Source organism: Pistacia vera, unplaced genomic scaffold (genome assembly GCF_008641045.1).
Source record: "Pistacia vera cultivar Batoury unplaced genomic scaffold, PisVer_v2 Contig300, whole genome shotgun sequence".
Lineage (NCBI taxonomy): Eukaryota > Viridiplantae > Streptophyta > Magnoliopsida > Sapindales > Anacardiaceae > Pistacia > Pistacia vera.
In genome coordinates this window covers 804,570-830,670 of record NW_022196114.1, presented here as the reverse complement: position 1 = coordinate 830,670, position 26,101 = coordinate 804,570, and the positions used below count along the sequence as shown (strand labels likewise).

The 26,101-nt window shown below is 33.8% G+C and overlaps 1 protein-coding gene, 1 long non-coding RNA gene and 2 pseudogenes across 11 annotated transcripts; 2 read left to right on the top strand and 2 right to left on the bottom strand.

Moving 5' to 3' along the window:
- Positions 1–7,859: 7,859 nt before the first annotated feature.
- On the top strand, positions 7,860–12,049 carry LOC116135532 (annotated as a pseudogene).
- A 757-nt stretch (positions 12,050–12,806) lies between these two features.
- Positions 12,807–14,066, bottom strand: LOC116135554 (annotated as a pseudogene).
- A 2,510-nt stretch (positions 14,067–16,576) lies between these two features.
- LOC116135531 (J protein JJJ2-like) lies at positions 16,577–17,278 on the top strand. The gene has a single exon (XM_031421237.1). The coding sequence runs from the start codon at positions 16,577–16,579 to the stop codon at positions 17,276–17,278; it is 702 nt and encodes a 233-aa protein (XP_031277097.1).
- A 218-nt stretch (positions 17,279–17,496) lies between these two features.
- On the bottom strand, positions 17,497–20,677 carry LOC116135508. Of its 10 annotated transcripts, none has more exons than XR_004128911.1 (11): positions 20,379–20,676; positions 20,207–20,278; positions 19,934–20,005; positions 19,782–19,853; positions 19,515–19,660; positions 19,245–19,274; positions 19,009–19,146; positions 18,385–18,796; positions 18,197–18,268; positions 18,055–18,107; positions 17,497–17,747 (listed from the first exon to the last, which is right to left on the bottom strand). It is a non-coding gene; the product is annotated as an uncharacterized LOC116135508 (long non-coding RNA). The 10 variants fall into 10 exon arrangements; XR_004128912.1 differs by having other exon boundaries at positions 19,245–19,270; XR_004128906.1 differs by having other exon boundaries at positions 18,385–18,645; positions 18,733–18,796; positions 19,009–19,660.
- Positions 20,678–26,101: the final 5,424 nt, after the last annotated feature.

Here is a 26,101-nt window from a genome sequence, read left to right as displayed (position 1 = left end):
GCCAATCTTGGTATCTGTATTAGTGAGACGATTAATTGGTGTTAATCGCGATACTATACACTGCCGGTATGATGAGGAGCCTATGGGTTACACACATAGAAGATAATTTAAGACTAAGGAAGAAAGAAGGGTGTTTTCGTCTTTTTAGGCGAAAGGGTATTTTGGTAATTTTATAGTGCAATTAAATTTGCTGAGGTCGTAGCCTTTATTTAATTTATTAGAAAAATTAAATAAGTGAAATTACATTTAAATATGTGTTCGCATATATTTAATTAAATCATCATTATTGTTAAATGTTAATATATAGATTAAATATATATTAATTAATTTTAATTGAGATAATGATGAAATAAAAATAAAATATCTAATTGGAAGTGTTTGGTAACATGGGTTGTTTGAGTTGGAGCCCAAGCCTATCCTATATAGGAATAGGGCAACTTAATTTACTATAAAAGAAAATGTTTCTTTGTAAAATAAGTTAGTTTTTCATTACACTCATTTCTCTTTGAAAAGAAAACACACAGCCCCATATTTCCTCTCCCACGGCAGTATTCCATTTTGCCCAAAATCAATTCATTTTGATTTTTCTTCTTTAATCTTAAAGCTAAGGAGGATTTAGCAAATCTCTCATTAGTTCTTTGTGATTGTTTTCGTGTGGACTACGTGAGTTCGATCCTACACTTGGGTCGGTAGCAAAACGTTCATTGACAAATTTGGAGAAGCCTCCAAATGTGCGTATGTATTTCTAAACTTATGATTAATTTCTGCAGATTTCTATTTTAACATAAACTGTAAAATTGTACCTTTGATCTTGGCTCAATGGGAACGATCCTTGTTATTATGATTTTGCTTTCCGCTGCGTAATTGGACCGTTTCCTAACAGCCACGTGTCATAACATGAGAGGGTTACTTCATGAGCAAGACCACTCATGCAACAGCATAAATAGGGGTTTCTCAGCCCTAAAAAAGGATCCAAGAATTTCATTTTTCTCAATAGCAAAGGGCAATTGTCCCATTTGAGAAGCAAATACCCTTTATAAACACATAAAAAACACACAAGAAAAGCAATAAGATAACAGTGGATGTAGGATTTGTGCTTTGCATCCAAACTACTTTAAAAGCAGCTTTTGTGTTCTCTTTATTTATTTACTCACCTTGTTATTATTTTTCTCATTGGTTCAACATCATATTCTCAGTCTCTAGTAGACATTTACGTGAACTCCCTTGAAGGCTCGCGTACTAGGGATGGGCACGGGCCAGAGACCCCTCTGTCCAGCCTCGACCTGAAAGCTTAAGGGGATTCCCCGATCCCGACCTGTAGCCCGAATGGGGAATTTGGGGAATCCCTGAATTATGCCCGATCCCCAAACAGGGAATTTGGGGGATTAAATGGATCCCCGAAATCCCCATCTGGGTATTGCATTATAAATTTTTTAAATTCTTAATGATTAAAAAAATTATAATGAATCAAGATATAATTATGATACATTATACATATATGTAAATATATTATATATTAATGGTATAATATTATGTATTATTATATTGAGTAACAAGTATTAATATATAAATATATGATATTATGATTACGGATAATAGCATATTATGTATAATGTAAATATATAATAAATTCTAAATAAATTATACCATACACATTACAATGTCTCATTGATATTCTAAATAATACATAACATTATACATAATGTATTACATATGATAGATTATACATATATATTATAATAAATTCTAAATAAATAACTACCATAATATAATAAGGGCAATTAGGTAATGGAATTGACATAATGATTCAATGAGGGACAAAATTTTTTTATAATGATTTATTGATTTATTATACTCAATCAAAATATCAAATGATACATTATACATAAATAACATATATATATTATGTATATCAAATGATACATTATACATATATAACATATTTATTATGTATTACAAATATTTATAATGATTTATTATATTTAATCTAGATTTATTTATTACCTATTTGTATATGGTTTTATAAAATATTCACACAATTATAATTTGTTTTTGTATAATTTATGGCTTCATTGATTGATTTTTAACTATATATATACGGGGTGGGGAAGGGATGGGCCGGGGCGGGAACAATCCCATCCCCGACCCATCCCCAAGTTCGGGGATCGATTTTCAGCTCGGGCCCGACCCAAATCCTGAATAATTTGGGGAAACTTTGTCCTATTTGGAGTGAGTCGGGGCGGATCCCCGTAGGGACATGTATTATGCCCATCCCTATCGCGTACTTCTCGTTGGTGTGAGAAATCACAATATATATTCTAATTTAAAAAAAAAAAATTATGCACCACATCCCGTGAACCATGATAATGTTATTAGTTGATAATAATTTCCCTTTATATCTTGTGTTGCTTTATTAAAGACAGAAATATATGGTTAAAAAAAAAAAAGACGAAAGAGATTGATGTTGATGCAAATTAGGTAGGTTGCTTAATTCAAGTTTCAATTTGAACAGCGTTTCATAAGAAGAGTTAAGAAGTAAAGCTCTTGGAATCCCACTACAATGTGCTATGCTGTTTGTGATCAAAATCCATATTGGAATGAGCTTGTAAATGAAAATCATTCTCATATTTCCTTTGTTGCATGCCGCAATGAGCATAAAATTAAGTGCAGTTCACATCACAACTTTAGATATGCATTTCCTGGCTTTAATTTTCACAAATATATGTACATCTTCAAAATATACCAGGGCTAGAGGTGCGCCTCTGCAATTTTAAGCATGAATATGATAATTGGGCTTCAGGCCCATTATATATATCTTATGATATAAATTATACCATATGGGACAACGGGGCAGCTATTGCAGAATCAAAATAGGCAAGTTAAGCTCTCATTGGCTTCAGCCACCGTTTGTCACTCATCCACACCCGTTAACTTTGGATATGTTTTTTATTCCGCTGTTAAATTAGCTTGCATTAACATTGATGAGATTTTACGTGGGGTTCTAAATTAAGCTACATTGATGAGATTTTTATTTTAGAGAAAACTAAAAAATTTACAAAATCCAAACATTCAAGAGGTCAAAACTGTTTTATAAAATAAACTATGAGAAGAATTAATAGTAACTAATTAGTAAGAGAATCATAGTATTTGTCAATGCAACATTTTGCACCAACGAGAAATACGTAGGATTCCAGATGTATTTACATAGGAGTTTGTACAAAATCCAAATATTTGATGATGGATTGATAGATGAGTGATAAACACAAATTAAAACAAGCAATCATACAAGGAAAATGATTTTTAAAGTTGTTCGGATGTTTCATGCAAATCTTACGTTTACTATTCTATTTTTACTTTCTTTGTTTTTGCTGTGCACAAGTATGACTACAAAGTGAATAATTTCGGATCCTTAATTTGAGTAAAAAGTATGCTTATATATTATTACAGTGGCAAACTGGTAATTAAAGTTAACTTAAAAAGATTGATATGTGACATGAATCTATGCCTCAAGGATTTACCGTACAACACTTGCACCCTAGGTTTTGGAGTACGAGGTTGGGCTTCAAAAACTTAGCTTGTCTGTGATGCAACATTTGTCATGGCTCGGGCTGCAACCACGGGCTACTATTCTTTGTCACGAACTGGAACTATTGATATATGTCAGATCCAGACACATGGTAGGTCGGTTTCTAGAGGTCTTGTTCACTTTGGGCCCTAAGACCCATACGGTTTTGTCATGAAAAGATGCATTTGGGTAGTGAGGGTGTTCTTATGCTATATAAAACAGTTTTGTCATGAAAAGACACCTTCGGGTGGTGAGGGTGTCCTTGTGCTATATAAACGACCAAGACCCTTATCTCCTAACATATGTGAGACTTCGACATTAATGACAGTGAGATTTTTGTTATTTTTAAAACCTTTGGAGGATCGATGTCTTTAAATCTTAATTCTATAACATTATAAGTAATGACTACTAAATTTAATATTTATTTTTATATTATAAAATACTCAATACTATTTTTGTCGTCTTAATTTTACTACTAATTATTTTTAATTATTTATATTAACAATGATAGTATTTATATAGTAATTAGTTATAAGAAACTTGAATGGAGATATGTTAATTATTTTAAGGGTTGGGGTACTATAACTAAACCTTTAACTTAATTTTTTTATGCTCCTTATGAACTGTTCGTATTTTTTATTTTAACGATGATGAGAGTCTGAAAAGGTGCCTTTGTGTGGTAAGAACGTTCTTGTGTTATATAAACGACTAAGACCCTCGTCTCCTAATCAATGTGTAACTTTGGTACCAATAGTATGAAAGATGGATGCATGGAGAATCAAACATATCATACTATAACAAGTAAAGTCATAGTTTAAAAAAATTTCAATCAAATTGAAATAAGTAAGGTAGAACATCTTACCTTATGCCCTTAGCAACCTTGGAGACTCTTAATTTCAAGAGAAATTAAGCAAAAGAGCATCCACACCAAGGGAAGAAGAAATTTGATCAAGAGAGAGATTTAGGGTTCTTAGATTTTGATCTCTACACAAAAATTGATATATCATTTTCTTTATATAGGAATCCTTGTAAACAATTCAATAATTGTTTTGGACTTCCTTAAAAAATTCCATAATTGTTATGAAGTTGTTAAACTTCTTTAAATTATAACATTGGATTAACATTTAATCACAATTAACAATTTAACTCTTAAATTGTTTACATAACAATTTAACCCTTAATTGTTTACAATTACAACCCCTTATAAAATCCAATTTAATATAAAGAAAATGATAAATATAAATAACTTTATTACCCTTGGTAGGTGCTAGTCAACCTTGGATAATCAACTCTCTTTGACTATTTCTCCATTTTCCTTAGTTTTTATGTGTGACCTCTTAGGTTCATGTGGCCTAGTCGTGGGCCCAATATCACAGTCTATTTCGATATGTTTTGTCATAACTCTTTATGAACAAAACTCCCACTGATCATGTTAGACATCTAGCAATGCTCCATAACCCCTAAGTCACAATGAAGATATACTCCAACAAACCTTTTATAATCATATAGTTGTATAATCAAATCCTTCTGTTGTCTAATCCCAATTAAAAATGGATTCATGGTATGTCAAAATCCTTATCTTAATTTTAATTCAATACATATGGAACATGCCACCATAAAACAACATTTCATGTAACATTTTATATACCCCAGCCTGAGATTTCCCTTTTCTAATGTATCTTGACATTTGTCTAGGAACTTAATATCAATCTATACCAAGTCAACAGATCCCATCTTGACTATCACTTGTCTTCACACATAAACAACACATGGCCAAATTGGCTTATTAACACATGACATGATTAACCTCGTGTTTATACACCATATGAACCATATGCGTTTATGTAGAATCCAACCGTGATATCTCAGGTCTAAGGATTAATAATACACTAGTACGATCTTATGATAAATCATTGACTACATTTTAAATGTCCATGTGATTCATCATAAATGGCCATATTCGATAAACAGTTCACTAACCGCGTATCCATGCTAATGCCCTAGTGATATAACTTTTATAATCACCCACACCAATACTATCACATGATATTCTACGGAGGCATTCAGCATGCCTACTATGTTATATTATTACCCAATTAATATTACCTATGTAGGGAATACTTTGATGATTTTGATATTCTAAAGATTTGTATCATCCGGACATTTCACATGTAATACATATATATAAATGAAGCAATAAACCACATGTGAAATAAGAATACTTTCTTCTATTGATAAGATAAAATGTATATACAAAATATATACATTAACATATATATACAAAACATAATGCCTTGAAACTAACACAGTATATATGAAAAAAAAAGAAAGAATATAAAATATTAATCTACATTTAAAATATAAAATATTTACATACTACAGAAGGCTCAATTAGAATATAAAATTGCAATTTAAAAATCCTTTAAAAAAATTAAAAGCTTATTAGGTAAGTACAATATCTGTAATTTATATAGAAGCTTTGGTATTGTATTTTTTTTTTTTTTTTTTTTTCGAAAGATGGAAGTACTTATATTTAAAATGTGGTCAATTTACTGCATTATGTAGCCAACTTTGGTCCTCAAGTAACAAGACCATAAAAAATAAACATCATTATCTTTTATAAACCAAATCTGTTTTTTAAAATAAAAAAATAATTGAACCATTCTATTAAGCCTACGAACTCTCTATGTATCATGAAATTGTCTTAATTATTTATTTGCTTTTCATCTTGTCAAATAAGAATAAATGACGTTATTGTACTGGCATTAGAAACATCATACAACTAATGTACATTAACTTTGGGGAAATATCTTCATTTTGGAAAATCATTGGGAGTTAAAGTTGCTACGTATCCCAAACCATGGAGGTAGTCAACTAAGTCAAGGGACGATTTTAGATAATCCAAATGTGAGTGTGTTTTCTCAAACGTTTTGGGTCTGGGTTTATTCCCTAAATCTAGGAGTGATCCGATAATTTCCTAATATCTTTAGTCTTTACTTTCGGTGAGGCACGTGTTGACTGTTGAAGCCTTAGTCTAGCTCTAGCACCATCAAGAAACGCACCTGGACAGGGCAACAAACCATATAACCTCATATCTTGCAAACCTCACTCTGTTTCTCAACACAAACAAAACAACAACCGAAATTCAAAGCCCAAAAAAAAAAAAAATGTCAACCTTCAGAGTTCAGCCTGACAAACATGTGTATCTCCTCAAAATTAAGCACTTTGGCTTCACTCTCCGCTTTCCCAGAAAAACTGCGCGTTTTCAGGCGACCCTCGAAACTCTCAATTATGGGGCCTTACTGATCCTCTGGAATCTGCGTCCAAAGTTCTGTTCACTGCTCCTAACAAACACCGGGGATTGTACTTACTTCTTCTCTTCACCATAATGCTTCCTTAGAATAAGTGATTTTTTTTTCTTTTTGTGGACTGTATATATTAAAGTAAGCGTTTAATTTAGCGTCTGCTTGCTTATAAATAGGTTCTACTTCTGTTTTTTTTCTTTAAATTTGGCCTACCAATTTTTCCGGGTTTGCCAAACTAGAATGCGAACAGTTTACATTGGGGATAACACTATTAAATGAAAGATATTCAAAATGTATTAATCTCACTCATAATTGTGTTAAAAAAAAAGGCAAAAGGATGCTGTAGGTGTGGAAAGCTACGAGTAGTGCTATGCTTCCTAATTTTTATCTGAAGTTTTCGTTTCAACTGATACAACACTAATTAATTGAGGAAAATGTGGTATAGTTGAGTAACCATCAATTGAAACTCAAACTTAAAAAGCAGGAAATATCAAAGAATGGCATAGCTGCTATCTAATAATAGATTGTGCTTGATTAAAAGAAATGAAACATGCATGGATCCAAAATAGTTTAATTATGCTTATTATTTTTGTTTTCTAGTTAAGTACAAAATCGGGGTATCTTTCCTAAACTCAAGTTTAGATTTCTCTTAAGTGTGACATGAGCTTGATCAGATTAATGATTCATAATTTCAATTTTGGGTTTGGTTATAATAGAGAAACAGGTGAAAAAAGAGAAGGAAAAGAAGAGAAGATGGCAAGAGATAATATAGTAGTCTTGCTTCTTTTACTTCTATACATATGGTTAATCAATGATGCAAAAATTACATAATATTCTTAAAATTAACAATATATAATCTTCCCACACAAATATAAAAGAATACGATCGATATGGTTGTCTCATGTACTATTATATTACATAAGTAGGGGTTGCACAACTGATGATATGCTGGTTATGTTAATGCTGCCAGTTTTTGAGGATAGTGCTATATGGTTAGTACTAATATATCGTCCAGGTCCTTTTTGCAAGGGGTATGCTACTATGAGGACAAGCATATACCTTATGACATGAAGTTGTAGATTTGAGTAACAAGCCAGAATGTACTATATTTTGTTTTATTCTGGGCTAAGTTTTTTAAATTGTATAAAAAAAATATTTTAAGATTAAACGCTCACACTTAGCAAAAAACTATTTCTTATGCTACTTTAAAAGACTGGCTTTTTCTTAGGTTTTCTTAATGCATATTATGAACTTACAAAATGTTTTTTGATATCTAGGTTCTTAAAAAGTCAGTCCAGAAGGTAAGGTTCCTGTATTAAACTTGAAGAAAAGGGCTTCCAGTCAGATGTTATCACACAAGTTGTGTGGAAGAAAGTTCCTGATCCACCATGGTAACCCCCTGAGAAGGCTTCAGTGTATGTTTATCTCAGTCGAGGTCCATTGCAATGATTGATTATGCCTCTTACTCATTCCAAGTTCTACTTGGGCTCTGTGGACTGTAATGTCTTGCTGCTTTCAAAGCTTTTAAAGTATGCTGATGGCAAGCTGCTGAACATGAATGTGGAATCACTAAGTGATGATGGTTTTACCCTCATAAGGGTGTGCGGCCAACAAATTTTATTAGAATGAACTTCCTCTATGTGGTCATGGCCATAATAATTAGAAGCTATTCTATTGTTTGTGATAAGGCTTTGTTTATTGTGTTGGGTTTGAGTTTTCGATGTATTACCCTTTCCCACAAATTTTGGAAGTAACTAAGAACCTTGCTATATATTTGGTTTTGTGTTCCCCCCCCACCCCCATAAAAAAAAACCAGTTCTATGTTTTAGAATGAAAAATGCTATCCTATAAAGACAATACAAAGAGAGTAGCGAAAGTGACATCAGCAGGAAGGAAAAAACCAGAAAAGGACAAAAAGGACGGAGAGAAAGAGAGATGAGCGAGATGAGAAACATGAAGAGGAAGGGTTGGACAATTGTCTTGGTAACCTTTTCTGTTTTGGTCTGTGAAGACTAGTTTATTCCTGTCGTTTAGAATTATATTAAATTCTGGAACTAAGGTAGCCCATGAATTTTTATGCAAGGGATCGAAGATCTTCTCCACATTATTGGTTTTGTGAAAAGAGCCAAGACTCTGGTGATGGCAACTAGAGCAGGAATTCCTTAATGAACTAAGTTCATTGACAATTATATCAAAGAAAATGTGAGGCTTCATCTTAATCTTTCCTTACTGCTTCACATATTTTTCTGTGATGAACATGTTATTGCTTACCTTCTCTAACAACAATTGGTGGCTTAAAAATTAAGCTTCCACAGTTTGATATGTGTCTCTATTATATTATATTGTCTCTGAAAGAAGTGTAGTTTTGAAATAATTGTTAACTATAGTTCAACCCTTATACATCCACCATTTTCGAAAAGTTGTCAAGCATGTCAGGAAGATTATATTAGAGCTGAAGTAATTAACAACATGCAGTGCTTTTGTTTACACCTAAACAGATATTAGCCAATCTTACTATTCTTCTTTTTTTTTTTTTGGTGAAGAAATTGACAAGCACTTGATGTGTGCTTTCGAGGTTACTTTGATTTGCTTCAGACAGTATTATGTGTTCTTGTTTTTTGGCATAGAAATCGTGGAATACTGATGATTGTGGATTAGAGACTCCAAGTTCAATCACAGTTTCTCATCCCGGGGTCTGTAGCCCCTACAACCTTCACTAACTATTTTCCTCCTCTTGAAGGGCCCTTTTATCAATGGGGAGAAGGTGTCTGCAGCAGATTTGTCTTTGGCGCCGAAGCTATACCATCTGGAAATTGCTTTGGGGCATTATAAGAAATGGTCAGTTCCAGATTCACTTCAGTATGTGAAGTCTTACATGAAGGTATGCCCAAATAGGCTGCATTTTTTATTGCATTTATAGCCTACATGGTTATTAATTTATGAATGGGAGGAATTTTTTTTGTCACATTAAATTTCGGGCTTTACTTCTGAGAGAATTGGTGCAGGGCAAAAATAAATTTCCATTAGGTGAATAGTTCCTTCCAAGAAAACTTTATCACGTGCTATATTGGAATGTCCAGTAACAACTTTTGTGGAATTTGATGAAAAAAACTCTTATCTTCTTTCTTTACCCATCTGCCCTAATGCCTGAATAGGTTTTAAAATTGATGATTAGGTAGTTCTCCTCAGGGCCTTCAGTTTGGGAATTCCTTTTCTTGATTATTAGCCCTGGCAGTTGATGGTTTTGTGATTTTTATAGATGAGTTATCCTTGCCTGCCATCTTTTTGTTCTTTTCTGTAGGAATATAGAAGAAATTCCTACAGAAGAAAGGTAATATAGAAAATTCTTTTGGAACAGCACTTTTGAAGGAATCATATGTTCAGAGGAGCATTGTGTCAAAATTTATTCTTACCATTAGATATTGAAGGCAGATTGTACTTATGAACCGGTCGATAACCTTTTAAGTTATTAATCAAAAATACATTTAATAAAATTTCATAGTGCAACATAAAATTATTCCTCTAGTAAGAGGTATGGGTCCTTGTAGAGGTCACTGCAAAATGTCTACTTTTTTGTGCTTAAAACAAATTTTTGAAGCCAAATCCATTGAATCCTTAGTAAGAGTGAATTGTTCTTAGTAGGATATGGTTGCTTCTTTGAAATTTGGTAATATCTTGAGGGAGACATGGACATTTGGAAGTTAGTGGAGAGGTAATTTTCTTGTATAAAAGGTTTTGTTGAGTCAAAAAAAGGAGGTGGAATTAGCTATTAAACCTAATCCTCAAAGGTTATTCTTTCTTTCTGTTTGTTTCTGTTCAAGGAATTCTTGCTGTTTTGTTCGTTTTATCTTATCATGGCTTGGAGTTTCAGAGTTTTGGTTGTTATGGTGTAATTGCCATTGTTCATTCACTAAATCCATTATGCAGAGAACATAGCTCTGTTCTGGAAAAATGTTCAGCTATTTCAGCTAATCATCTTTTAACCCAAACTAACATGCATACTCTGCTCTCTTCCTGAACTTTTCCCTAGTAAGTTCTTCTTGAAAAATGATTCCATTGGTTTAACAGCTGGATTTTTTGACATATGATGCTTATCATGATGTTTAATTAAGTAGTACAAGCCCTTTTTGCTGATAAAGACCTAGATTCCTAGTCATATTACAGCATCTCAGCCATACTCCATTCTTGGAAAACCCCTATATTTTAGCTGTTTGAATTTCAAGCCCCTAATATCTGTGTTACGGTCTTGATTAAGTATCCTTAACCTAGACTTTGTTTCTCAATTAATTTGATGACCAAGTGATTAATTCATTGCTCATGAGTTGTGCCTTTTGCTTCCTCTTTAAGTAAATCGGTACTCTAGTCAATTGTTCTCTCTCTTTTTGAGTTCTCATTGAAGTGGTAAATTCACGTGTGTTGGCATGCTCCTAATTTTGAAAAAAAAATCATGTGATTTGACATCAATTTTACCATGTGATTATGGATTTATACTTCTCATTTGTCAGTTTCATTCTGTGTCTATGATATTTTCATGCTAACAACTATCGGTGGCCCTGAAGGGCACTCAAATTTGTCATATTAAACAAGTATATGTGTGGAAAACTTCCCAAAATCTCTTGCAGTTTAATGAGCAGTTGCTGGGCTACGCACATGATTGAATAGTTGGTTCCTCTGATTTTTACTGTTGAATCATGTAAATAGTGATTTTGTCAATGGTAATTATCATGTGTAAACTATAGTAGAAATCTATCAACTTAAGCTTAGGAATTTAATATCTTCTAATCAGGCCTATCATACATGTAATGATATATGTTTCTAATGCTGCTATAATTTTGTGATATTTCAGAACATTTTCTCAAAGGATTCATTTATTAAAACACAAGCACTTCCAGAAGATGTTATTGCCGGTTGGCGTCCCAAAGTTCTTGGTTAATATCTTTTCAAGCTGTTGTTGCACTCTTTTCCAAACGAATTATCAGGTATCTCCCTGTGATCTTCGGCTATGGATGTGGAATGTTGTAATCCTATAACTAAGACCAACCTTCTGTATTATAGTTGGAATCAGTTCTCTGTATTTTAGCCTTGAAATAAAGTAAAATCCTTATTCTAATTATTACTTGGGAATTATCTTCATGTAAATTGTTTTTATCATAGTTTATTGGTACATCGCAGGCATTGTTCGCATCAAGGACTCAAGTTTCACCAGCCGTTGTTTTGAAGTAGACCAATCTTCAAATTGCATATTAGATGCTTTATAAATCTATTACCAGAGTATCATTTCCCCCGAACAATTCATGCACAAGTGTCATTCGCTCATGCAGTTTTGTTCTCTCCAATTTAACAAATCTAGCAAGCCTCAGCTACCTTGCCACTTGGAATGGAGACTACAACCCTCACTGATCTCATTTATAACTTTGGAAGAAAATCATAAAGAATTTGTACTAAATTAAAGGAATCATTTTCAAGAAAATGGCTTAAAATCAGTTATTGGAGTTCTTGATACAGTCAAACATACAAATTATAATAATAATAATAACAATAATATTAGGTGTATAATCATTTCTCATAATCTTTGATAGTTCGTAATTGGACAGACAAGATTTATAGCAACTACACGCGATTAATTTATGAGTTAATTAATTATGAGATGTCAGAAGTTGTGAGATTGAATTGTAAACTTAGCATTACTCTAATAATAAATATTAAAAATGATTTACTCTAATAATAAATATTAAAAATGATTGAGGAAATTAACAATGCCGCATATGGATAATGGATCAACCTCAAATCTTTAAAGGAGATGTCTCAAAACTATACCTTTATCGTTGATCTAAAAACCATTTGAAAAGTGAATACAAGTGGGGACAAAGGCAGTTATAAAATCATATTAAATTTAGTAAACAAGTACAATGATGAACATGTATGATTCAGTCGATTGAATCAGCTACAGGAAAGTTGGGCCCTTAAATACTGACTAAAGTAATATTTAATTACTATAACATCAATAGATCACCAAACTGCATTTGTTACCTGTTTTATCCATTTTATTCTGCTTAAATACCTAATAGCTGTTTGCACTTTAAACAAGGAAAAAAGAAGTAATGAAAATAATCTAATGGCTGCGAGAAACAACGAAGTTAGCAATATGATACAAAGGGGCAGCCATTGTAGAATCAAAATAGGAAAGCTCTTCTTTGGCTTCAACCACCAACTCTCTGGCATACTTCTTTGACTCATCCACACCCATCAACTTCGGATATGTGGCCTTATTTCGCACCAAATCCTTTCCAGCTTTCTTCCCCAACTCCTCTGTGTTTCCAGTTTCATCTAAAATATCATCCCACACTTGATACGCCAACCCCATACACTTCCCGTACTTCCTAATCTTCTCTATCTCAACATCATTTCCTCCTCCAACTAAAACCCCACAAACCACTGACGTCTCTACAATTTTCCCAGTTTTGTTCCTGTGAATGAACTCCAATTCACTCAAACTTACTTCTTTTCCTTCACTGTTGATGTCTGCAACCTGCCCTGCCACAGCTCCTTTTGACCCAAGTGCTGAACATAGCTCGACAACGGCTCTAACCAGGCGATCAGATGAAATTTTGCCTTTGGTTTTAGTTACAAAATGTTCAATAGCGAGAAAGGATAGAGCTTGAGAAGCAAGAACTGAAATTCCTTCACCAAAAACCTTGTGATTTGCAGGCTTTCCTCGTCTAAGATCGTCATTATCCATGCAAGGGAGATCATCAAGAATCACAGCCGATGCTACCATCATCTCTAGTGCACAAGCCATTGGCATCGCCAAAGACTCGTTTCCTCCAACCAACTCTCACGAGGCAATGCATAGAGTTGGAGCGAAACGTTTCCCACCGGCTTGAAGAGTGTACCTCATTGCCTCGTGAAGTATCGGTGGTGTATTTTGCGATGGAACCACTGCTTCATCCAGTGCCTTGTTGATTTGGTTTACCTTCGTGGCCCTGTATTCTGCAAAGTTGAATTCTGTAGACGGTAAAGGGTTCTGCTGGGAGTTTGCCGTCAGATTCCGGTGGCCTGAAAATGGTGACTTTCTTGGGAGGTTTATTAGACCATTAATGGAGTTGCGGAGGAGAGTTGAAGCCATGGGAACGTGGTTTTGCAGCTGAAGGAATCTTTCCTTGTATATAAATATAATTTTACTTAGCTTCACACATCTGAATCATCATAATTACATCTTTCTATCATATATATATAAAGTCCAACGGCTAACGACAACCTGTTTTTGTTTAATTATTATTAGTTTTACGATTTCTAGATAAATTATAATCTAATACTTAAAGATGATAATGCTACCGCTACGATCTTGCGGCATTGCTGGCCCTTTTTATAGAGGTTGAATTGCCTTAATTTACCGTGTATTGAACATGCAACTCAAAGGTCATAGTTAATATTATAATAAAAAGTAACAATTGAGATATTTGCTTTTCCTCTCCCCGTGCATCGGAGTAAAAAAAAGGTCGAACTCTGGGTTCCGTTTAGTTCATTATTGAGTGGTTTTTATAATAATCTTTTGAAAAAAAGTTAAATTAGTTATATTTTACGATGTAAAATTTAAAAATTAACATAAATACCTTTATATTTATTTATTTACTAAACACCCCTATAATAAAATATTCAAAGTTAACAAAAATACCCCAAATCCACTCAAAAATACAGACAGCCGGCCACCACCGCCGGAGGGTGGCCGGAGTTGCCTTATCGGCGTATGACCAGCTCAATCTTACCGGTCATGCACCGATATGGCCTTTTCCTGCCAGATCTGCGGCTTTGGCCGCATTTAGTTGTCAACGACAGCTAAAGATACGGTCGTCATTGATATTGACGGCCAGATCTTTGGCCGTAGACAATCGTCAACGACTACCAAAGATACGGTCGTCGTTGATGGTCAACGACGACCATATCTTGGCAGTCGTTGACGACTGTCTATGGCCAAAGATCTGGCCGTAGATTTAACATTTTTCGGCGCACTATCGACCAGATTCAGCTGATAGTACGCCATTACACCAGATTCCAGCCAGTTTCCGGTAGTAGTGACCGAAATCTGGTAAATTTGGGTTATTGGGGTGTTTTTGTCAATTTTTAAAATTTTTTTGGGGGTTGTTTAGTTAGATTAACAAATTTAGGGGGATTAAAGAAATTGAATAATTTAGAAAACTATTTTAAAAATAGGTGAAATAAAGTTTACTTTTTTGGAAAAACTTTTGGGAAATATGTGAACCAAGTGGAGCCTGATATTCTGCCACTAACTTTAAATTTTCTTCTATTTTTTTTTTTTTTTTAATACTTGTAAACATCACCTAGATATCCTCCCTCTACTAGGAACGCAAACTCCGTTTTATCTTACCCTTAGATAGGGGCAAGCCAGAAAATTTATTTTGGGGGGCCAAACATAATCTTCAATGAATAGAGGGGCAAATAATTAAGAAGTTACATTTATAGGGTCCAAATGTTAAGTTCAAAACTTGGGGTGGCCAAAGGTAAAAAAACTTAATTCATAGAGACAACCAATAAATTTCTATATTAAACTAAAATTCTGTGGTAGAAATTTATTGATTGTGGGTAAGTTAAAAATCAATCACTTTATTCTTAAGTTTCAATATCAGTTTTTGATGAATAACATTTGAAATTGATTGATCTGAAAAGTTGATTTAAGTAGCTTTTAAAATAAACTTATTTTCAAACTTGATTTTATATATATAAAACGAGAAATATACATATACATAATTTTTCAAATTATAAAATAAATTTAGATAAACATTTAATTCATTAAAAAACAAATAATTTCCTCATATGGTTGTGTATTTTAAAAATATTGAAAGAATAGACCCCCTATAAGTATCGAAATTGACAGGCTGCCCCACAGACATCAGAAACCACAATTTACTACCCCTGCCATTAGTTTAGGGTGTTAACTTTAATACCAGTGAGGGTAAATTAGACCTTTCCCATTCAAATTTTTTTGAACAAATTATCTGAAATAAAAATATTAACAGAAATAAAAACAGTTAAAGAATTAAAAAAAAAAACTAAAATAATACATAAAATTTAGAAAATTTTAAATACATATAAAATATTTGGTAAACGTTTAGAATTAAAAAAAAAAAATGAAATAATATAAAAATTAAATCATTCTAACTTTGAATTTAGAAATCTCATGAAGAATTTCTTAATTTGCATTACGGAGAGGGAGACATTTAGTGGTGGAGTGATAAGCATTCAAGTTTAATGGGGATATAAATGATCTAGTTATTTAGTTATTTTTGAACCCTAATTAATGATCTTTTCATCCATATAAAGATGGCATATATTTATCCTTAGGATATCTTTGTTTAGTTTCCTTGTCAAGCTACTTATTTTCCTATTCAATTAAGGAGTTCGTAGAACTTACAATGTTCTTTCAAATTCGCTTGCAAAATAACTACTTTTTTCCTTTCCTAGTCAATTACGGGGCTTGTAATACTTATGATCCAAGAAAACCAGTACTTCAATTTATGAGGGACATTCTCACTTGTTGCCTCTACAATTGATCCTCCTCTCCGAAAACACCATACTTTAAATTTCATCAAACATACTCTCATTTGTTCTCTCTAAAATCTATTTTCAAACCATCTCTCCACCAAAACAAACACTTCCAATTTATCAAACACAATCACTCAAAGTCAGAATGCTTAGAGATCTTTTCAAATTAGCGGCTGTAAAGGCTAGAGATGCGGTCGAAGAGTTTTTCAAACTCAACAACATAGATATGGTGATCAGGTTTCTCACAGCAGCCAAAGAGTTTAATCCGGAAGTACCCAACATCGATGACTACTTCACGGCCTACAAAGTGCACGAAGTGGCTGCCAAGAACAGCACCTGGTATGAGATTCTTTCTTTGAGTGATATCGGAGTAGATTCAAGCATGATCAAGAAACAATACAAGAGAATGGCTCTTGTGTTGCATCCGGACAAGTATCATTCTGTTGCCGCGGAGGGGGCTTTCAAACTTATACAATCTGCGTTCCAAGTTCTGATAGTTCCCGAAAAAAGACAATCCTACGATAGTAGCTTGGGTTCTAAGAAACGCCCTCATCAATCACCGCACACGCCTTCAGGTTCTTCTAAATGTTCTAAATCATCAAGGCCTACAAGCGAAGAAGCCAAATCCAGACAGTCCCAGCCCCAAGCAGCAGCTGATCATAAGGCCAGAACTTCTTCAACTGGGTTCGGAAGCACAAACACCAAAGAAAACTGTGGCGACGGATGCAATCTTCGAAACGTTAGATTTAAAATCGTTCATCAAGCTAATGGTACCAAAAAGATTGTTGTTTCTCGTAATGATAAAGTGGTAGAATTCCAACACGTTTGGCTTTTGAATGGATTTTGATCAATGTAATTTACTGTTTTTTTAATGGAATTCAGTTCTTTGTAATTTTATTTTCCATCCTTTCCAGTTTTACTTAATGTTTTATTCACTTAAACGTGATCATATTACTAGAAGTTTTATGGTCATTTTTACTTGGAAGAGGGTACTGTACAGTAAATAATATATATATATATATCCTTGGTTGTACACACCATTTTTTTTTATTTCCAGGCCTCTATTTTTAGTAAAAAAAAAAAAAAAAAAAAAAATACTGAATATATATTATTCTTTCTCTTGAAGCGAGACAGAACAAAGAGCATATACAACTCTTTGTTAGAAATGTAAGTTCTGAATGAAATGTTACAGTGGAGGTAGCAGAATATTTTGCTTTGTATAACAAATTTCAAAGAGTTTGAAGACTTACAGTTGTAAATTTTGTTGGATTATCCAAGAAGGAATGCTACCTGATAAATTGTTGTATGACACATCTCTGCAAGAACAGGGTAAGAAAAATTTTAGCGACACAGTAGAGCTACTAGTCAGCCCCATTCTGGATGTTAAACTATGCAGCTGAAATGAAACATAAAAATCCATATATAAAACATAGGGTGGAAGAAATCATTAAACAGGTGTTTGATGGTAGAACATGTTTCACATCTTTGATTTCATATTAGGAAACTACTAAACAGAGGAACTTGAATGCAAGTTTAGCTTTTTGATGGCTTGCTCAAAATTACCTTTTCAATTGATACATTAATTAGTAACGAGATTATTGAAAATATGTCAAAAGTACTTACATTCACTTTTATTGCCAGGCAGTGTGCCGGTTAACCTATTATTTCCAAGAAACCTGAGTGCAACAGCAGCAATACATGTTTCAATATAATGAGAATATTCTGGGAAGTATAATGACACAACAAAGCAGAGATGGCAGATTACAGGGAAGCTAGAGAACCCAAATTGAAAAGCGAGCTGGGAATCTGATCACTTAAATTGTTGAAACTCAAATCCCTGAAGAAAAAAATATTAGAATTACGTAATTATAAGATGAAGAAACTTGCTAATAACCAAAAAGTAATGAAGGGAAGAAAAAAACAGAGAGAGAGAAAAGGAAATGAATAAATTACAAATGCACCAAACTCTGGTAGTTGCCAATGTCATATAGAATTGAATCGGAAATTTTGTTATTCCTTAGTTCTGTACGGTATATGAAACCAGCTGTCTAGATTAAAAGAAGAAGAAGAAGAAAAACACAAGAAGTATATATGTCAGGTTATTGAACACAAGATAATAGAACTTTGACAATATTGCCTTATAAGATAGTTAAAGATTTTATATTCCTTATAAATGACAACGACGAGCTCCCATTCAATAAATCGCTTATTCTCCTACATTTCCATTGTTCATGAGATTGTTAGCATTGATCATTGCAAAATTCAGATGTGATCAATGAAACGTTGCAGGTGAACACTCACAACTCAGTCAGATTGGAAAAGGATGACGGGTATTGACCCTTCAAAAGAGTTTCCTTGAAACCTCCTACATTAACATATATAAAAAGAAAATTGTGAACTGTTCTGGCATAGCATTCAAAGTAGGAAAATTTAAAGTACCCGGATATATATTCGCAGTCTCAAACATTATAATTACAGTGTCTGAAACAGAAATCATTGTGAAGAAGCTTGAAGCTAAAATAACTTAGGGGTGAATGAGAACAAAATAAACAAGAAAAATTGGAATAGTTTTCTCACAAGGTTTTAAGATGCGACCAATTTCCTATAAAATCAGGGATCCCTCCTGTAAGCTCAATGTCAGAAGCCAACATGTGCCCAAAAGAAGAATTTGTTTACGATCCGACCCCAGCCATTTTTCATCAGCAGAATGCGTATCTATATTAGAAAAATTCCAAGTAGAAGATTAACAGAATAAAAAAGTTCTTACAGTGTTTCCAGGTTCTTTAGATTGGCAAAAGTTGAAGGAATCTCACCATTTACTCCAGAACTGTCAATCAATCTGCCTAGGCAAATAATATCCATAAATTCCATCACAATCTAGTAACTTGTCTCCAGCAAAAGCCATCATCAAGTAAACAATTATGGGACACATGATAGTATAATCTCCAATAAATGTGAAGACTAAAGCCAGCTGGGGTTTCACCTTTTGCATCATTGTACAGAACATTATAGACTAGGATATATGCTCAATATAAACAATATTTTGCATCTAAAATGAAACTGAAACATCTAAAGCAACTTACAATTCCTTTAATTTCGTCAAATTACCAAGCTCAGAGGGTAGAGGACTAGATAGTCTCAAGGTTCCCATATAAAGTTGCTCTAAAATTTGGCAAATTACAAAAGCTCAGGTGGCACAGAACCCGAGAAGTTGTTTGTTCCGATTACTCTACAGCCCCAAGAATTTAGTTCTTCAGTTATAAAATTGCAATGCAATTACAAAAAAATATTTCACTCAGATAAATCAGCAGAAGTTATATGGTTAAGAGGGGGACAAAGATTGAGCTTACAGGAATACTAACTTAGGAAGCATGCCAAGCTCTTTTGGAATCTGCCCAGATAATGTGTTACGGCGAAAGTTCCTGATCAAAATGAGAACTAATTAGCATCACGAAAAGGGATACAGTTTGAGTTTCAAAATCAATATTTTTTGTCAGCTTACAGATGTTTTATTGCAGTTAGATTGCTGACAGATGGAGACAGTGGACCTGACAAGAGATTTGTTGCCAAGTCCCTGATAGAAACAGAAGAAACAAGTAAGATTAATATTTAAGAACACAAAGTTCAAATCATTTTATGATTTGATACACTTAAGAGTGATTTAACATATTTGAATAAAATTAAGTAAACTATTTTCATAGCCACTCATTCTCATCTAATGGTCTGAAATTATACACAATTGAAATAAACATATATGAAATTGACAAAACCATACCGATGGGTAAGGAAATTCAAACTCCATAGTTCATCTGGGATCATACCATTAACTTGCAGATCGACAATTTTCCTGTAATTTAAGAAATTTTAAAAGTAAGCAGCCATGAGTACATAAATTAGTGAGAAAAATCATCTTAATAATAGTAATAATAAAAAAGATTGAAGCAAACCTTCATTAGGAGCTTTAGTACTAGCTTGAGCTTGAGTTTGAACTACATCAAGTACAAGAACTTCCAAGAAAATACAACTCACATACAAACAAATTATCACTGAAACTGAAGCTGAGCTGCTGATTTGATCAACATTATGGTACATACATAAACCAATATTAATCTTGTTTGTTTCTTCAAGAATAATATTGATTTATAACATAATCAACACAAGTCTGAGCCCCTATGAAGAAGAAGATTAAGTAGTAGTTTCAGCTTGATCATGACTTTGTGCTACATGAAGTACAAAAAAGTCCAAGAAAATGAAACTCACATACAACCAACCAATTAGTGAAACTGAAGTGGCTGATTTTTTCATCAGCAGTATCTTGACTAGTCAACTTGATAATTTTCATCAGCATTAGTTGATTAGTCCGCATTAATTAGTTTCTGGCAAGCGAGGGAATTTATATAAAATCTAATTTCACTTTAAATGTCGATGTAATATTGTTGGTGTTGTCAACCACTTTAGCAATAAGGGGCCATATAGACGTATTTAGGGTCTCATTGCTCGGTCAGTAGGCAGAGGCCTTGCTCGGTCAGTAGGCGGAGGCCCCGAGCCCGTAGGCGTTTGGGCTTTTTTTATGAAGAACAGCTAAAGGATCCCTCTAAGTTATTAATTCATTATTGAATTTGGGCTTAAGAATATGAATCCTTGTAATACTAGGTTTTGAACTTTAAACCTAGTATATAAACATCTTTTCTCTTATATGTGAGTGTCAGCAAATCTTCAGGCAAATTATTTTCATTGTAACGAGAGAGGTGAGACAATATTGTAATAATATTGACTCTGTAGGATGTAGCTTGTTAATTGGGTGCATCTGGGTAAATTGCACGTATTTCTTCTTTCTCTTTATTGTTTGTGGTTTGTGTGTATTAACTGTCTTGATCTCGTATTACTCTAGATTGTTTCAATATCTACACATAAATTAACATATAAAAATATAAGTTTGGTTAATTTTGCTTTATTTTTTGGGTTTTGTAAATAGAATATTTATTTTCATACGTTATTTCTAACTTGAAGGATTCTGTAAAATTTTATTTTACCATTCTTTTCTTAACAGGCTTTGGACAGCATCAGTAGTTTGGGTGGTAGTTGTCTATTTCTAAATTATTTTAGGGTAATTTAATTTAAAATAAAATACAATAGTATTGACCTGTTCTTACTTTCCAAAATTTAGGTAATGTTTTCCCAATAAGGAAATTGGATAAGTACATAAATGCGAGGGTTGTTTAATCTCAAACCCAAAAACTAGCTCAAGGGAGGAGAAAAGAGTTCAACCATATATATACACTATAACAACCTATTAGATTAGCGATGCAGCACAAAGAGATTGATGTCTGAGGATGGTAAATGTCAAATTTTAGGGGTTATGTCATGCTATTAATTTTAGGTTATTTATTTAGTTAGTTAGCAGGGTTTGTAGATATATGGTTAATCTAATCATGATTGAGTCTCAACATATAAGAGATTTTACGAACAAACAAGATACACAAAGTGGGTCTTGGAATAGAAGTTCAAATAAACAAGAGAACTTACCTCATAAATAAAATAATGGTGGCATTAATAATGGTTCAAAAGGGCTCAACTGCAGACTCTTTTCAAAGAAACATCTGTCAATGTTGTAGAAAAGGCATTATAAAGAATGTTATCTAAAGAGAGTGTTTTGGCTGTGGAAAAACTAATCACCTGTCATAGATGAACAAGATGATAACAGGCCAAGAAAGAAGTCAATGACCACCAAGGACATGTGTTTACTTTGACTAAGCCGATATTGGAGACTTTTGTGATAAGGGGTTAGGTATAATGTCTTTATATCCTAATAATATGAATATTCGGATAATTTCGCTCATAATTAGTATGCTAGAATATTATAAGTTGTTCACCCAAGCTTTAATGGAGTTGATGTTGAAATCAGATTCCGTGGACTATATTTTTATTAGTGAGTAGAAAATGTAACACCCTGAAATTTGAAGTTTTAAATTTGATTTAGGAGGTGATCTTGATTTTTTTTTTTTTTTTTTTAAAGTGAATTGAATTTAAGTGGATGTTTAATTAATATTCCTGGCTTGTTTGAAAAGACAAAATCTAGCCAAGTGAATGGACTATCGTGGCTGTCAGTTGCAGAAACAAGGTGAATTGTAACAACCCAAGTGCGTCCCACATTACTAAGTTTTAAAGCTCGGTAATTGGGCTAAGCTTATAGAACAGTTGGGCACCTTTCGTTTCAAATCAAAGAATATACATAAAAGAAGCTTCAATAACTCACACTTCAATCAAACAAAAATATTAATTTGTTGTCCACGCTTTCCAGTAATGTCATGGATGTTGAATATTTTTTCAAACTTATGTTTTATGTTTGTGTGTATACAACAGGTGTGTGTGTGCACAGGTTTGCCAAACCTATGTTTTGGCATGTTTTCTTTCGAGTGTGTGCACAACAAATTTGTGCTCGCACACTGAGTCCTGATCGTGATAGCTGATCGTGATTGTTGATTGCAGCATCTGATCGCTTTCCTTTTTCGAGTGTGTGCACACTCTCTTTCTGTGCCAACATCGCACGTCTGACTATCATTTGGCACATGTTGCGACTTTTATCTTTTTGCTTAGATATTTTTCTCTACTCTTTTGTGCTGTCGTTTGGACCACTAACAGGTGGCTTAATATCCTTCAAAGGTGTAGGGAAAAATCAGCTTTATTCTCTTTTTGTTGTGGTCCTAAATAAAGGTAAAAACATTGTTATTTTTGGACCAGCACATGTTAGCCTTGTCTGCGGACCTGGACAGAATTGGAGTGCATGAAACTATCCTTTATCTTCTCCATTTTTGTTACATTACTTTGTGAACCTTTTGGTGATATTTCATTTTGTGCTTTGAAACTTTCAGAAGTTTTTCTCAAAGGTTCATCTTATGTTTTTGTGCCAAACTATTATCATCTATCATCCTTGTTGTATGATGGTTGGAACTTGTTTGCTTAGTTGAAGCTAGAGCGTGTCTTCGGCAACCAAGTTGTAACGCCCCATTTGAGGTACGTAGATTATGTTGTATGTTTGAATGTTTATTGCTTTGTTCTCATTTGAGCTTGTATGTCGTTATTTTCAGTTGGTTGGCCCTTAGTTGATTTGGTTGAGTGTTTGCCCTGATTTTGGTTGAGTTTTGGTGAAGTTTGGAATTTCGGTCTTCGCCGCGGCGACGTTGGTTTTGTAATTGCGGTGTCGGCTCTGTAAGTTTTCGCCAGGGCATCGGAGCTGTCTTCGCCGCAACAACGGGTCGGCTGAAAAGTTTATTGAGGTTTCTAGAGAATTCTTCCATAGGGACAAAATGACCTTTCTACCCTTAGTTAGCAGGAAAAGTGGGGAGTAAAATGTAAGAGAATTTTATGGAGAATATGTTAGAGTGGGGGTGTGATTGTAATGATTGAAAGGACAAAGATGGAATTTTGAAGAAAGAGCAAGGGCAATATGGGAATGAATGAATATATTTTGAGCTAAAAAGGGTTGAAGCTTAATGAACCTTTCATTCATTCTTCTTCCACTGCCATACTCTTTCACCATTTCCTCTCAATTCTTCATTCCATCTTTCAAGGATCTTTGAGGGCTTTTAGTTGGATCTTGGTAGAACATTAATCTAAGGCATCCTAAGGTAAGAATCCTTGCTTTAGATGTGAAGTTTTGCATATATTTGTACATTGAAGTCTTATGGTTTTATTGTTTAAAGGGTAGAGAAGAGACAAGTAATCTAAAGGAAAGGAAAGTGTTAGTAAGATTTCTCCATTACAAGGTAAGTAAATCCCAATCCAAATTGATATTTGAGAAATCCTTTGAGTAGAGATTTATTTATGCATGATATATGTTATGTTATTGAGAAATTGGGTTGAGATGAGTATTTTTTTTATGGTTGTTGAATACACTTCATTGATGAGAAGTGTTAATATGTGATGAATATGTGATGAGAGGGTGTAGTTTGAGATGAAGTTGGAGAAGATTGAGTAAGTTCTTTAGAAGTGTTCTTTTATGACAAGAATTATAGTTATGTGAGGGAGTTTCCTCCCATTTTGGATGGTTCAAGAGAGGGATAGAACTATAGATAAAGTAGAGTGTATGTATGCACACTAGTTGTTTGATGAAATGCCTAAGAGAATCATGAGTAGTAAACCTTAATTCTTGCAACATTGCATGTTGGCATTTCATGAGTGCATTAGTGGAGAAGAACCATCCATATGTATTAATTGTGCATTGAGAAGTGGATTGAGAAAGAGTAGAGAACTTTGTGTATGAACTACTCTAAGAGTAGAGAGAATGAGAAAAACACAAAAAACGGGTTGGTGCTTTGTGATCTCCACCCGATAGTTACGAAAAACGGGTTGGTGCTTTGTGATCTCCACCCGATAGTTATGAAAAACGAGTTGGTGCTTTATGATCTCCACCCGAAAGTCACGAAGAGTGGATTGGTGCTGTGTGAACTCCACCCGGCCGTGCCTCCGGTAAGATGAGGCCATGACATATAACAGAAGTTAAGAAAGAGAGCTGTGTGAAAGAGAAAATAAATGAGATGAGAAAAATTATAAGGAAAGAATTAAGAGAAAGAGTTACGGGGACAGTCGAGTAGAGGATTTACTTACTGAGCATTGTTTTGTGCTCACCCCGTTGTTTTCTTTGTGGTTGCAGGATCTAGATGAGAACGCAGTCGAATGGGCGTTGGTAAGCGAGGAGCAATGGCTACACTGTCCACCGTTTTAATATCATTTTGTAAATGATATTATGTTTTGTATAAATAATGTCTATATTTAATAAAAGAAAATTTTGGGCCCATTTACTTTTGCTAATATAAATATATTCTACTTGATCTATTTCTTTGAGTATCCTAGTATAAATCAGTCATTACACAAGTCTTGGGTGGAGCTTAAGCATGTTTCTAAGAGTGTACCTGGTGTGAAGAAATCCTTAGAGCAACAAGACATCAGAGATTCAAGGACTGGTGTTTAGTGTAACTAAAATAAGGGAGTTCTCTTTACTGTTGCTAAAATCATCTTTGAACGATACCTTATAATGTTTGTTTGATTAGTGGATTTGCTTCGATCTGGACGAGGTCCCATGGATGTAGACTAAAAGTGGATTTAGCCGAACCATGTAAATGCTGGTGTGCTTTACATTTTTAGCTTGTAGTTTTTGATTTATCACAAACTGGACTGTGCTAACACAACTTGGTAAATATTTTCGCTGCTTGTCTAAAACTGGGCACCCAAACATTGAAATAGAGTTCACTAACTTTAACAAGTGATATCAGAGCAAGTTCTGATAAGTTTCTTTAGTTGATCCTAACCCATTTTTGGTTGCTTTCGTGTGCTTCTGATAGTTTTTGTGTTTTGTCAAAATCTGGTCTTTTTGACGTGTTTTGTTTTTGTTCTGCTGCTTGCTTGTGTGTGCACATGTGTCTGCTATGCTCGCATCTGTTGTGTCGACTATCATGAATTTCTTTAGTGAATGAGGGTTTGCTTATAGACCACCTTTGTTAGAAGGCACTAATTATTACACATGGAGACCTAAGATGTGTGCCTTCTTAAAGTCCATTGATTAAAAAGTATGGATCTCGGTTGTGAATGGTTGGACACCCCTGGTTGTTGTTGAAGATGAAGAGTCTAGTCCAAAACCCATTGAGAGTTGGACAAAAGCTGAGTTAGATCT